This window comes from Salvelinus fontinalis, chromosome 10, assembly GCF_029448725.1.
Source record: "Salvelinus fontinalis isolate EN_2023a chromosome 10, ASM2944872v1, whole genome shotgun sequence".
Classification (NCBI taxonomy): domain Eukaryota; kingdom Metazoa; phylum Chordata; class Actinopteri; order Salmoniformes; family Salmonidae; genus Salvelinus; species Salvelinus fontinalis.
The window spans coordinates 11,410,692-11,424,345 of NC_074674.1; the positions used below are offsets into that span (position 1 = coordinate 11,410,692).

The following is a 13,654-nucleotide window of genomic DNA, read 5'->3' on the forward strand; positions in this document are numbered from 1 at the left end:
GATGCATTAGAAGAAGACTTTGTGTCTTTTTTTTCGCGACCATCCTTTCTGAATTTAAAAGTCATTTCTTGTAATCAGAATACATTAATCAGTTACTCCCCAACCCTGACTATCGTCATGCAGGGTTTATACCCTAGCGAACGAAGCAATTCCCCATCCTCACCCAGATTCTTTAGGAAAAAAGGGAAAGAGACAGGCCTGCAACTCTTGGAAAAGAGTGGCAGCCACTTATGCAAGCTTCCTGTTTTCACAGTTGGGTTGGTGTGTGTTTTTTTTTGTGGAGAAGTGGTGCAACTAGACAGATTGTTATTCACTACACTCTGTTTTCCATGGTCCTATGCTCCTTGCAGGATTTGTTGGAGTGCAAGAAGGTTCATCTTTGTTATGGCCCTTTAGCCACTTTTTTGGCCTTCCAAGGCGTAAGGTTTTCTAGCGGCGGGGACTGGGAGACTAGTCAGGATCAAGGCTAAGATGAATGGAGCAAAGTTCAGAGATGGTTGAAACAGATTATCCATAACTGTTGTATAGTCTCTAAGCAGGGCGCTTTGCTTAAGCCCAGTCTCTGAGCTTTTAGCTCATCCTGGGACGTGTCTGTTGTGCTTAAAACCCTTTCACAGCAGCTATCAGCCACTGGAAAGTGTGGAGATGTAATATTCCTCCTTCTTTCACTTTACTAAGGCCTTTGGCATCACTAAGCGTATGTGTGGACTGTGCTTAACCAGTCACTGTTCGCGCCCACAGTCTGCCCTGGGGTTTTTCAGGTCAATGTACCTAACCCTGTCTTTGGCTCGGGTCGACTTTTTCCCATTGTCGCACCTTGGAGCCGATGGCTTTTCACCTGTTGGCTTCTCTAGAAGGGCGTCCCTGTTGTCCATTACGTGCGGTTCGCATCTACTTGGATTGTAGGAGAGCTCGGGCAAGGGTGTTATGCGCATCATTTATTGGGCCCTTCTCTTTTCGACGATATCCTGCCGAATCATGGGAACCATTATAATGGGGCGATAATCTTTGGAGGTGCCTGGAAGGTTCCTCTCCTACAAAGGAGTTTACCTCTTGGGCACTGTTTTTGGAGCATATCTCATTAAACTGAGATTGTATGCATCTTATATTGGGCTTCCCCTCACTTTATTAAGTTTTCCCCCTGTTGGGTTGTCTCTGCACCCCTTCGGTACGTACTCCATTCATTTCGGGACCTCTGAGGGTTGCTGATGTTGGGACTTCCCTGGCTTTGGAGAGCATGTTTTGCAATACGGGAGTTGGCCATATCCCCATGTGAGATATCAAAACAAATAATTGAAAGAGAACTAAAGATTACTTTCATAACCCTGGTTCTCTGATATTATGGTATGAGATATCTAACCGCATTCCCCTGCTCGCATGAGGAAGAAAAGCATGCTTGAGAATAACCAGAAGGCGGGAGAGTTGTTCCTTTTATGGAAGTGTGAGGGTTTCACCTCATTCGCCACTCTTACCTGTCTGTCTCCAACAAACACTTTTGATAGGCACTTCCGAGAGGGTGGGCAGTCTTAGTGAAGAGATCTCACTCATAATATCAGAGAACCAGGGTTACGCAAGTAACCTTAAATTTGTCCATGTCTGTGCTGTCTGGGAGATAAAATATCACTGGTGGAGAGGATACAGTTTGCCTATAGCTGAGCTAGACATAACAGATGGAACACCATGAGGATGTGAGCCTTTTCGGGCAAAAACACATTCCAGCCATGTTAATGGATTCAGCATTGGTTTTATTATAATCAGACAGGCTGTCTATGACATTTAGCTGTTGGCCCATAAATACCGTCCTTAAATCTCCCGCATTGAGTAATATGTCCTCAGAAAGTAAACCGTAAGAAACATGGTCACTCTTGCAGCCAGTCCCTGTTTTCTTAATTCTCCCAAAAAATATTTAAAAAATAAACATCTCAAAAGCTCGCCTTCCTTACAATGTCAAGTTTGCCTACCTGATGGGCTTGTCCTTTATATTACTTTGTGTTTTTAAAGTACGAGTCACAATGATTACTCATTTTTGTGCGGGGTCTTGTAACAATACATGTATTACATTTATTGCTTACTTTAGCATCTGTGTGCGGTGTCAGTTTCTGTTCCCCTCTGCATCCAGCTTCCTCTGTGTTCTTGGAGTCACATAGTGTTCTCTGTCTGCTCACAGGATGTCTGGGATGTCCCTGACATGGAGTAGACCCCCCCCACACACACACACCACTCTGGCAACCCACACACTGGCTTGACCTGAAAATAGCTGACTGGGCTGTAGGCCTATTGTAAAACGCATCATAAAGACGACTTCCTAATTGTTTGAACTAACTTGGTGGTGAAGCTTAGCCTAAACATTTGGCTGTAGCAGGGGTTCCCAAAATATTTTCCCCAACGCCCCCTTTTGGACATTTGAAAATGTTGTTTTGAAGCTAATTTCCTGAAATTGTACGTAGTTTAAAAAGACTGACATATTTTAGGCAGGCTATTTAATGATGATGATGATAATAATGGATAAGGAAAATTAAGCCTGGACCTGATTTCCCCAAATGTTATTCTGCTACAAAATATATGTTTTATGACCATTTATATGAACCCTTAATTTAATTATACATATTCTCTTTTACATAGTGATTCGATCAATTGATAGTGACAGTATGAGATTACTCCCCAAGCAAAGTCCAATTTCTTTGACTCCGAGTTTAGAAGGTCGTAACTCAGCTTCTGAATGTTAGACAAACCAAAGATATTCCCATGTGCATCAGAGTCGCTTGTTTCCAGCCTAAAGTACAGCAGATGTATGTGTTGTTTTAGATATAAAGAATCGCAAATTGTAATAAAAAAATACCTAATCATCTAGGTTGGGAACCCCTGGGCTGTAGGGATTATTATAACTAATGAAATTAGTTTACAAGTAGGATTACGTCCAAAATATGTTTTGTATTCCTGAACAAACTGATCTGTCATGATGGTATCATTAGTATGATGGAATTTCCCATAATAAGCATTCAAATTGGTCTTCATGGGGTTTGCATGCTGATATAAATATGTGGGGTTACGAATGAGAATAGTGTTTATTATTATTATTTTATTTTTTTTACCTTTTATTTAACTAGGCAAGTCAGTTAAGAACAAATTCTTATTTACAATGACGACCTACCCTTGCCAAACCCGGACAAAGCTGGGCCAATTGTGCGCCGCCCTATAGGACTTCCAATCACGGCACTGAGATGCCGATGACCTGGCCTCCACAATCCCCCGACCTCAACCCAATTGAGATGGTTTGGGATGAGTTGGACCGCACACTGAATAAAAATCAGCCAGCAAGTCCTCTACATATGTGGGAACTCCTTCAAGACTGTTGGAAAAGCATTCCAGGTTAAGCTGGTTGAGAGAATGCCAAGAGTGTGCAAAGCTGTCAAGACAAAGGGTGGCTACTTTGAAGCATCTCAAATCTCAAATATATTTTGATTTAACACTTTTGTTTACTGCATGATTCCATATGTGTTATTTCATAGTTTCACTATTATTCTACAATGTAGGAAATGGTACACATAAAGAAAAATCCTTGAATGAATAGGTGTGTCAACTTTTGGCTGGTACTGTAGGTCTACATCATCACTTATTATCAGGCTGTATAGCTAGTTACATTTGCTCTGACTCAGTACATTTATTAGCTAGTTAGTGATTAGCATTAGCGGGTAACAAGATTCAGGCCCAATTTGCTAAGAAAAGACAATCTAGCTGTTTGCAGATATAAGAAACACAAACTAATAGAACACTAGTGGATTTATATTAAGAAGCAAAGTGAAAACAGCATCTTTGTCTTCAACATTGTTTCATGTGCTGCATTAATCATGCAGAGACTGGATGCAAGTATCTCGTGGTTGAAGAACTACCGCCGCTCCTTGAGTGACGGGCGGGGCTAGGTCTGTGTGGAAAGAGGCATGGAGAGAGAGCAGAGAGAGATGACTTAAGTAGCGAAGTAAACCATAAAAATGCACGTTACACATGGCGTATCACATTTAACAAACCAAACATTCAAATACGGTTATAGAAGGTAAAGTAAAAACCCAAACCGGTCCGTGTATCAATACCGGTATATGGCCCAGCCCTAACTCATGCTGACATGACGTATTTCACCACAACGGAAATAATTCTCTGACTTTATTGTGCAATCCTGTTCGATTTGATGAGCTATGTTTGTAGTTCAAGCATGTTGGAGCCAACCTTTTGAAGATTTTACTCTAATGAACTTTGAAGTATATGAGTGGCATTGTAAATGTCTTGCATTCATTTTTTTCTCTCTCCCTTTCTATAGGTAAACCATCATGATCCCCATCACAGAGCTCCGGTACTTTGCCGACACACAGCCGGCGTACCGCATCCTGAAGCCATGGTGGGACGTCTTCACAGACTACATCTCCATCGTCATGCTCATGATTGCTGTGTTTGGGGGCACGCTACAGGTAACCCAGGACAAGATGATCTGCCTGCCCTGCAAGTGGGTGGTCAACAAATCCTGCGAGTACCTCAATATGAGCTTCCGTGACCCCTTTGACCCAGAGCCAAAAGGCATCCAGTATGAACTGGACCGGCACCAGTACAACTACATTGACGCGGTCTGCTATGAGAACAAGCTGCACTGGTTTGCCAAGTACTTCCCCTACCTGGTGCTACTGCACACCCTCATCTTCCTGGCCTGCAGTAACTTCTGGTTCAAGTTCCCCCGGACTAGCTCCAAACTGGAGCACTTTGTGTCCATCCTGCTCAAGTGTTTTGACTCACCATGGACCACCAGGGCTCTGTCTGAGACTGTAGTGGAGGAGAGCGACCCCAAGCCCCTGGGGAAGATGAACGGTACCATGGACAAGAAGGCATCATGCATCAGCGAGGACGTAGAGGCCAGCGTGCCCATGCTCCAAAGGACCAAGTCCCTCATCGAGCAGGGCATTGTTGACCGCTCCGACACGGGTGTCCTGGACAAGAAGGAAGGCGAGCAGGCCAAAGCTCTTTTCGAGAAGGTCAAGAAGTTCCGGATCCACGTCGAAGAAGGGGACATTGTCTACCGGCTCTACATCCGCCAGACCATCATCAAAGTCATCAAGTTCATCCTGATCATCTGCTACACGGCCTACTATGTGCACTACATCAAGTTCAGTGTGATCTGCACGGTGGACATTGAGAAGCTGACGGGCTATAGGATGTACCACTGTGCTCACCCCCTGGCTACACTCTTCAAGATTCTGGCATGTTTCTATATCAGCCTGGTGGGGATTTACGGTCTCATCTGCATGTACACCCTCTGCTGGATGCTCAGCCGCTCGCTTAAGCGCTACTCCTTTGAGTCAATCCGCGAGGAGAGCAGATACAGTGACATACCAGACGTGAAAAACGACTTTGCCTTCATGTTGCATATGATAGACCAGTATGACCCGCTCTACTCCAAACGCTTTGCGGTCTTCCTGTCGGAGGTTAGCGAGAACAAACTGCGTCAGCTGAACCTCAACAATGAGTGGACGCTGGACAAGCTGCGGCAACGCATCACCAAGAACTCCCAGGAGAAACTGGAGCTGCACTTGTTCATGCTTAACGGAATCCCTGAAACAGTGTTTGACCTAATAGAACTGGAGGTGCTCAAGCTGGAGCTCATCCCTGATGTCACCATCCCCCCCATCATTGCCCAGCTAGTCAGCCTGAGAGAGATGTGGCTCTACCACACACCGGCAAAAATTGAGGCCCCAGCTTTGGCCTTTCTGAGGGAGAACCTCAAGTCCCTCCACATCAAGTTCACTGACATCAAGGAGATCCCTCTATGGATCTACAGCCTGAAGAACCTGAGCGAGCTGCACCTCACAGGGAACCTGAGCGCAGAGAACAACCGCTACATTGTCATCGACGGTCTACGAGAGCTCAAGAGGCTCAAAGTGCTCCGTCTGAAGAGTAACCTGACCAAGCTGCCTCAGGTGGTGACAGACGTTGGGGTCCACCTCCAGAAGCTGTCAATCAACAATGAGGGCACCAAGCTGATGGTGCTCAACAGCCTGAAGAAGATGGTGAACCTGACAGAGCTCGAGCTGTTGCGCTGCGACCTGGAACGTATCCCGCACTCCATCTTCAGCCTGCACAACCTGCAGGAGATTGACCTGAAGGACAACAACCTTAAGACCATTGAGGAGATCATCAGCTTCCAGCACCTGCACCGTCTGGTAAACTTAAAGCTGTGGTATAATCAGATCGCCTATATCCCCATCCAGATCGGCACCTTGACGAACATGGAGAGGCTCTACCTAAACCGCAACAAGATCGAGAACATCCCGGGCCAGCTGTTCTTTTGCCGAAAACTGCGCTTTCTGGACCTGAGTCACAACAACCTGACCAGTATACATGCCGACGTGGGCTTCCTCCAGAACCTGCAGTACTTTGCTGTGACAGCCAACAGGGTGAGTACAGATCTAGTATTTGAGCGTCCCTGAGAAAATATTTGATACACACTTGGAACTAACTCTATAACCAACAGTTTTTCTTCTATCTTTTTCTAGCTATCTTTGTTAGGGCCCAGATTATTTCCTGGTCAGGTCAAATGGGCAAAAAACACTTGTCTTTGCATTTATCTGTGTGTCACAGGAAAATGTTAGACATTTGTTCTTGAAAAGCCCTACTCCCTTCTACCTGCCTCTTTCACATGTGAATGGGCTCATAGGAAGGTAGGGCTTAGCATAATGATGAAGACCGGTACGTGGTTATGTTAGGGATAATTTGCCCTAATGATCTTGTGCACATATTGTAGAGTACACATTGTAGAGTTTTGTGTAGTAGACCGAGATGTCTCCATAGTTCCATTGAGGTAAAATTATCGCTTCAATAGTTTATTTGCCCAATATTCTGAGAAAGTAACAGCCTACCCTGTTAGTGCTAATAATATGTTTCAAATTAGTTCAAGTAAAGTAACTGTCTGATGTGATGCAATGTGCCAGAGTTTTAAAAGTACACAGATGAGGGGGGGGGGCGATGGTGAGCACCGTGGAGTAGACGCTTCTTCCGACTACCTCCTCACCATTGCTTAAATTTGATTTAAATTCTACTTTTGCCCGACCAAACTGCTACAATGAGCAACTCTATGAGAAACACGGATGCCACATTCAACTGCTGGTAAGCCATGCAGTGCTGTCACGTTCGTCATAAGGATTGGACCAAGGCGCAGCGTGCGTAGAGTTCCACATATTTTAATGAATCGAAACAATAACGCCGAAACGTGCCGCTACTGGTGTGCACACAGGCAACTATCTGTAGGCAAGATCCCACAAAGCACAATGGTGAAATGGCTGCCTAAATATGATCCCCAATCAGAGACAACGATAAACAGCTGCCTCGGATTGGGAACCATATCATGCCACCATAGAAATACAATTCACCTAGATGACCCACCCTAGACACTATCACGCCCCAACCAACATAGAGAATAAACAGCTCTCTATGGTCAGGGCGTGACAAGTGCACCTTTCTACGTTTTAGTTATTTGGAGTTATTAAATCATTTTTGATTATAGAGAATCCTACACGCAATGCTGTATCAACATTATAAAGGGCCATATTTTTTTAGAATAAAACAATCGCCAGTTTGGGTCACAGACAGTTGTATGCATGTTTATTTTGTAAAAACAAACTTAATAGGCCATTTCTGGCCCACCAATTCATTGTGTTCTCTCAATATGACCCGTGCGCTGATTGTGTTTGACACGCCTACAATAGAGATATGGGGTAATGTGTAATGGTTTATGTACGGGGCAGAGAGAGCAACAAGATCAGTGTCAACAGCAACAGTTACAACCATTTGACGGTTGGGAAGGGAATAGGGAGGGAAGAGGGTATCATAACTAAGGGTTATCTCACATTTCTTTTAGACTAACATTTAGTTTTTAACAGCGGAGATTTGTATAAACCTTGCTGTCTGTCTCTCTGACATTTGCAACACTGTTTCAATATTCAAATTCGATCTCCAGCTGTCCCATAGTAATGAAAGTGTCGGGGAATGAGACAGACAGACATGCAGGAAGCGCTTCTCAGCCAGTTCGAAATCCTGAATCAGCTGGCATAATTTTTATGGAATGTCAGTTGAAAAAGGGTCAAACAAAACTAAGTACAGCTAGTTTGCAGTCTTTCCAGCTTCAGTTTGAAGTGATTGTGTTAGCTGTGTTGTTGGCTAGCTCCTTTGAACAACAGTGTCTTGACGAGTGAGCAAATGTTCTGTGTCGGGCGAAATCTTAACTCATTAGCTCATCGTTATGGATGTATCCAAATAAATGTCACTAGTAAACAGCTTAAACAAATGCAAATGCAGCTACTTTGCTGTTATTCTGTCTGCACTTTTTGACTTGACTGTAATTTACCCGTAGTTGGCTAGCTAGCACGCCAGGGATAAGAACGTTGCCAGCCAGCACGGCAATGGAACATTTAGAACGAACGTAGATACAGAACAAAAAGACTGAACAACTGGGTCAACTGACTAGCCGGCTTGGGTAGCAACCCTAGATTTGTGTTGGGACTATATCTTGTGGAAGGATGTAATAGTATGAATGAATTCATCAAAATAACATGTGTAATGAACATATGTCAATCATTATTTGAATATGTTGGTAACCCACTGTATGAATGTGCTAATGCCCCATGGCCAATATATCCTCCAAACACTGGCTTCACGGGCATTATCACTTCATTATAATGACACCTGGAGTTCGGAAAAATCTCTTTTGCATTTTGAGCTACAGTAAGTGAAGTGGATTAACACCTGATAACAGAATGACGGTAACATGCTGACATCATGTATCCCTGATATGTACTATACAGAAATGCATAATTATGAATATGCAATGTATTCATTGTGATGCATCCTGAATAGGTACACGAAGGTAGAAAAGCACAATATCCTCCTTGGCATGTTTGGGTATTATTCAACACGTTGGCTATTATTCCAATGAACTCCCTCCCAAACAAGACCAAATGTGGTTGGTACAGATCGGACCAAATCTGAACAATCATAGATGTCTATGTTTCACAAGTTGGTAAAGTCCCCACCACAGCACAAGACGAGGATGGCGATGCTTGCGTTAGCCTGGCCGTAATGGCTAGCATGGCTAAGCCTGACTCGGAGCCCTCACCGACTATTATATTAGCAGCTATCAAGAAAATGGAAGAGGACATGAACGCTCGATTTAATCATCTCGACTCATCCTTACAATCAGTGCAAACCTCACTGGCTGAACATACAACCCACATTATTGATCTGGAAGGAAACGCAGGTGACCACGAGACATGCATCGCCACCCTTGAGGGACAGTATGAAGAGCTACTAAATCTTTATTCTAAAGTTGCAATACTTGCACTTAACGCACCAGAAATCATTAAATGAGTTTGGTCTGGGCGAGAGTTTTGTCTCTTGGCTTCAAATACTATATGCGTGCCCGACGGCTTCAGTTCTCACTAATTACAATAAATCCCCTCCTTTTCACTTTAACGTTCCTGCCGCCAGGGATGCCCCTTGAGTCCGTTGCTATTTGCCATTGCTATGGAACCCCTAGCTATCAGTATCAGAAGCCATCCTGCCATTGCTTTAGCTAAACATAGGCATTTCCACTGCTGATGGAGCTCATCAAATCATTTGGAGAGCTCTCTGGGTATACCATAAACTGGGATAAAAGCGAATTCATGCCTCTTAAAGGAGACTTAAACCCAGAGTTCCTTAAACATATACTGTTTAAATTCACAGGAGACAAAATTAAATATTTAGGGGTTGTCATCCCCAAGGACCCTAAATTGAACTACCACAACGTGATAGAGAAGTTGAAACGCAACATTGAGATCTGGAGAGTGTTGCCTCTATCGATGATAGGCCGTGTTAACGCTATTAAAATGGTTACACTCCCCAGATTCCTTTATCTCTTTCAGAATCTGGCTATATTTTTCAGTAAAGCTTTTTTCAAATCCTTGGATTCTATTATCTTGCCTTTTGTGTGGGGATACAAAATACATCTCTAAAAAACATATAATCAAGCCCAAAGAATTAGGTGGCCTGAGCCTACCAAATTTTTAACATTGTTATTGGGCAGCAAATGCTAGGTTTATTGGCAGGATGCATACCCTGTCATGGTAGATCCAAGATATACACAACACCTCTCTTCCAGCACTTTTATTTTCATCAACTAAATCCCCTACAGGTATTACTGGCAATAACTTTATGCAAATAAAATGGTATCATAAGAAAAACACTTGATCTCCCGGAGACCTCTGTTTGTACTACTATTTGCCATAACCATGCCCCCCCCCCACCAACTGACAACACCCTTTTTTATTCTGGAAGAGAAAGGGCATTACTACTATTGCAGACCTTTACATCAATATTTTTGCCATATTCGCACAGTTGAGGGAAATGTACGATCTCCCCGCATCTAACTTCTTCCGATATCTTCAGATAAGAAACTACGTTTGCTTAAATATACCACATTTTGAGGCAATTACACCTGGCCGCGAGTTGTATATTTTCCCCTGGCTCCAAGAGCTTAATCTCCAGCTTTGTAGATAACTTTACAGCATATTACTCTGTAACATTTGAAGGAGACCTGGGAGGAAGACCTTGTTATGGAGATGACTGATGACTGTTGGGTTAATTGCTTCAAGATATTCACTTGTGCTCAATAAACTCCCGACACCAATTTATTCAATACAAAGTGATTCACAGACTACACTATTCCTGTACCAAATTACACTCATTCTACCCCTCGGTCTCTCCGATATGCCCTCAGTGCAAATCTGCAGAGGGTACCCTGGGTCACCTCTTCTGGTCATGCCCCAAACTGCACACATTCTGGCAGGATATTTTTACGTGTTTCTCAGAAGTACACAGCTGTAACCTCATACCAGCCCCGGATACTGCTGTTTTAGGCAGGTCACAGCACCTAACGACTTTAACCCACTGGGAACAAAAAACATTACAATATGGCATGGTTATTGCAAAAATAAACATTTTAAGCCTTTGGAATAAGGAGACTGTACCTGTTTTTAAAACCTGGTTAGCTGAAGTCGCCAGCTTGCTACATATAGAAAGGATTCAACATGATATCTCTGGCAGATCTAATACATTTGTTAAGATATGGCAGCCCTTTATCACGTATCTTTCACGTGATGATGGGAAACAACATACAACCTGCAACCAACCCTGATCCACAGTAATTATTTTTAATGTCGAGCATAGTCCTTATACTGTACAGTATGTCAAATATCATTGAAGCAAGGTTCCAATTCCTTAAGAGCAATGTTGTGTTCTGTTGTTTTTGAATCATTTTTTTTGTCTCCAGTTGAGGGGTGGGGGTATTCTGAATGTATTGTTTGCTGTCATTATCTGTCTGTTTTGTAAAGCAGAAAATTCATAAATAAATAAAACATATTTTTTTAAGTACCGGTACACGGATGAACAGTTGTATTATGCTAATGACTTTGTCACGCTTCTGGCTGCAGATAAAGAGAACTTGTCTCTGGGGTGATGTTCACTATTTTGGTACTGTACTTATTTTTTTAGTAACTGCAAATGTAAGCATCTTCAAACCAATATGAAGTCAAAATGTCAAGTGAATTCATTTTTAGGACTATTTAGTATAGTCAAGCTCCTCTAAAACAGTCATTCTTTGAACACCCTATTAGATTCAACTCAGCCTTGTTAAGCAGTTTTTTTCATTTCATTTAACCTTTTACTTAACTAGGCAAGTCAGTTAAGAACACATTCTTATTTACAATGACGGCCTAACAGTGGGTTAACTGCCTTGTTCAGGGGCACAACGACATATTTTTTTTTACCTTGTCACCTTGGGGATTTGATCTAGCAACCTTTCAGTTACTGGCCCAACACTCTAACCATTAGGCTACCTGCCACCCCAATGATAGCTGGAAAAGATTTACTGTCTTCTGTACAGAACACATCAGGGTGATGCTGTCAGACTCATTCAGGAGTTTTGTGAATTGTTTAAGAAGATTATTTGCATGAACTTGGATTTATGCGAATTCTTGTCTAACTCATTTCTGACTTTTAGAGAGAGTTTTGAGAATAATATTAGTGTAGGCTAGCTCTTGTAAGTTACACTTGAAAGTGTAACACTAACTAAATGTAATATCATGTAAATATACATAATGTATAATGTAAACACATTACATAATTTAATATCATTTTAATTATATAAATGTGAGGTGACTTAGCCATAGCTCTGGTCATTTGTGTTTTTGCATGGGCCAATTTGTGAATTTTGCATGAACAACACTCGGATCACCTGATAAGCTGACCTCAGACTCTTTACAACCAATTTGCCTGTAATGTCTAATGTGAGCCAGTGCATTACCGCGGGGTTAAACACGCCGTTCGTCCAATTGATTTATTTAGGAATCGAGTTCACAGTGAGAAACATGCTGAGGGCTTCCAAGGAATTCTGGGAGGTTATACAACATTCTCCCTGTTGTGTTCTGGTGGGCATCTGCTGTGTGTGGGATCGGATGGTTACTCTAAACGATACTATTATCATGGTTTTTAAGGCGATTCCGCTCCAGCGGGAGCAAAAAATATTTTTGTTATCTCAGAATGTTCTGGCAATTCTCACATAGAAACTTCATTGGGAGGAAGGATGTTTAACCCATAAGAGTCTAAGCTATTAACCCATACAAATGCATTGAATAACAGATTCACTACATTGAACAACAGATAGTCCAACCAAAAAATCTAAAGGAAGTTTGTTCTGAAGAGTCTGTCCTATATCTGAGAGATATAAGAAAGAACAAGAAACACTGCATTTTTTACATGTACGTATTTAACCCCTTATTTTTGTTACTAAACACTCTCCATATGTGACCAACCGCCTCAATTCGGTCTTATGTAGCAAAATTTGAAATTGTGTTTTTTATATTGGATAAAGTAGAGAAAATTGTATATCACACACTGTATTTTTTTATATAACTAGGCAAGTCGGTTAAGAACAAATTCTTATTTACAATGACGGCCTACCCCGGCCAAACCCGGACGACGCTGGGCCAATTGTGCGCCTCCCTATGGGACTCCCAATCACGGCCGGATGTGATACAACCTGGACTCGAACCAGGGATGCAGAGATGAGATGCAGTGCCTTAGACTGCTGTGCCACTCGGGAGCGTGGAGGAACAGTGGGAAAGTAATTCTGCATTTAAAGTTGATAAACTTATAACCCCACTTTTCAGAGGGTAACAAACTAGGTTCCATGTTAACTAGCTAATATTAGGCTATAACTAAAATGGCCCTTGAATGTTTTGGTACACCTACTGGAGAGCTCATCTTTGTCTACACCCATTCAGCATCGTTCACACCCTCTTAAGGGTTCACATGTGAGGCCATGTGGTAAACCCACACTATATCAAATAAAATCTATGTTTATTTGTCACATGCACAGGATACAGAAGGTGTAAACGGTACAGGGATAGTACTTGCATAGGAGCAATATCAAAAACAAAGTGTCCAGATTAAAACTATTTTATAAACATTTTATCGTTATTAGATGACGCTTACCCGACACACTTGTCTAAATTGATGGGTCATGTAAAGGAAATACTATAACCACCCCTCACCCACATCTAGCTAAGTGGATGGGTCACTATTG

At 42.4% G+C, this 13,654-nt stretch overlaps 1 protein-coding gene across 4 annotated transcripts in view; it reads left to right on the forward strand.

The window, feature by feature from the left end:
• The window catches only part of LOC129863612 (volume-regulated anion channel subunit LRRC8A-like), a 63,124-nt gene that overhangs the window by 17,558 nt on the left and 31,912 nt on the right, over positions 1 to 13,654 (forward strand). For all 4 annotated transcript variants that reach the window (XM_055935721.1, XM_055935719.1, XM_055935718.1 and 1 more), the window contains one exon: positions 4,313 to 6,434. In XM_055935721.1, coding sequence (XP_055791696.1) covers positions 4,323 to 6,434 — 2,112 coding nt within the window. In that variant the 5' untranslated portion in view covers positions 4,313 to 4,322. The remainder of the gene's footprint in view (positions 1 to 4,312; positions 6,435 to 13,654) is intronic.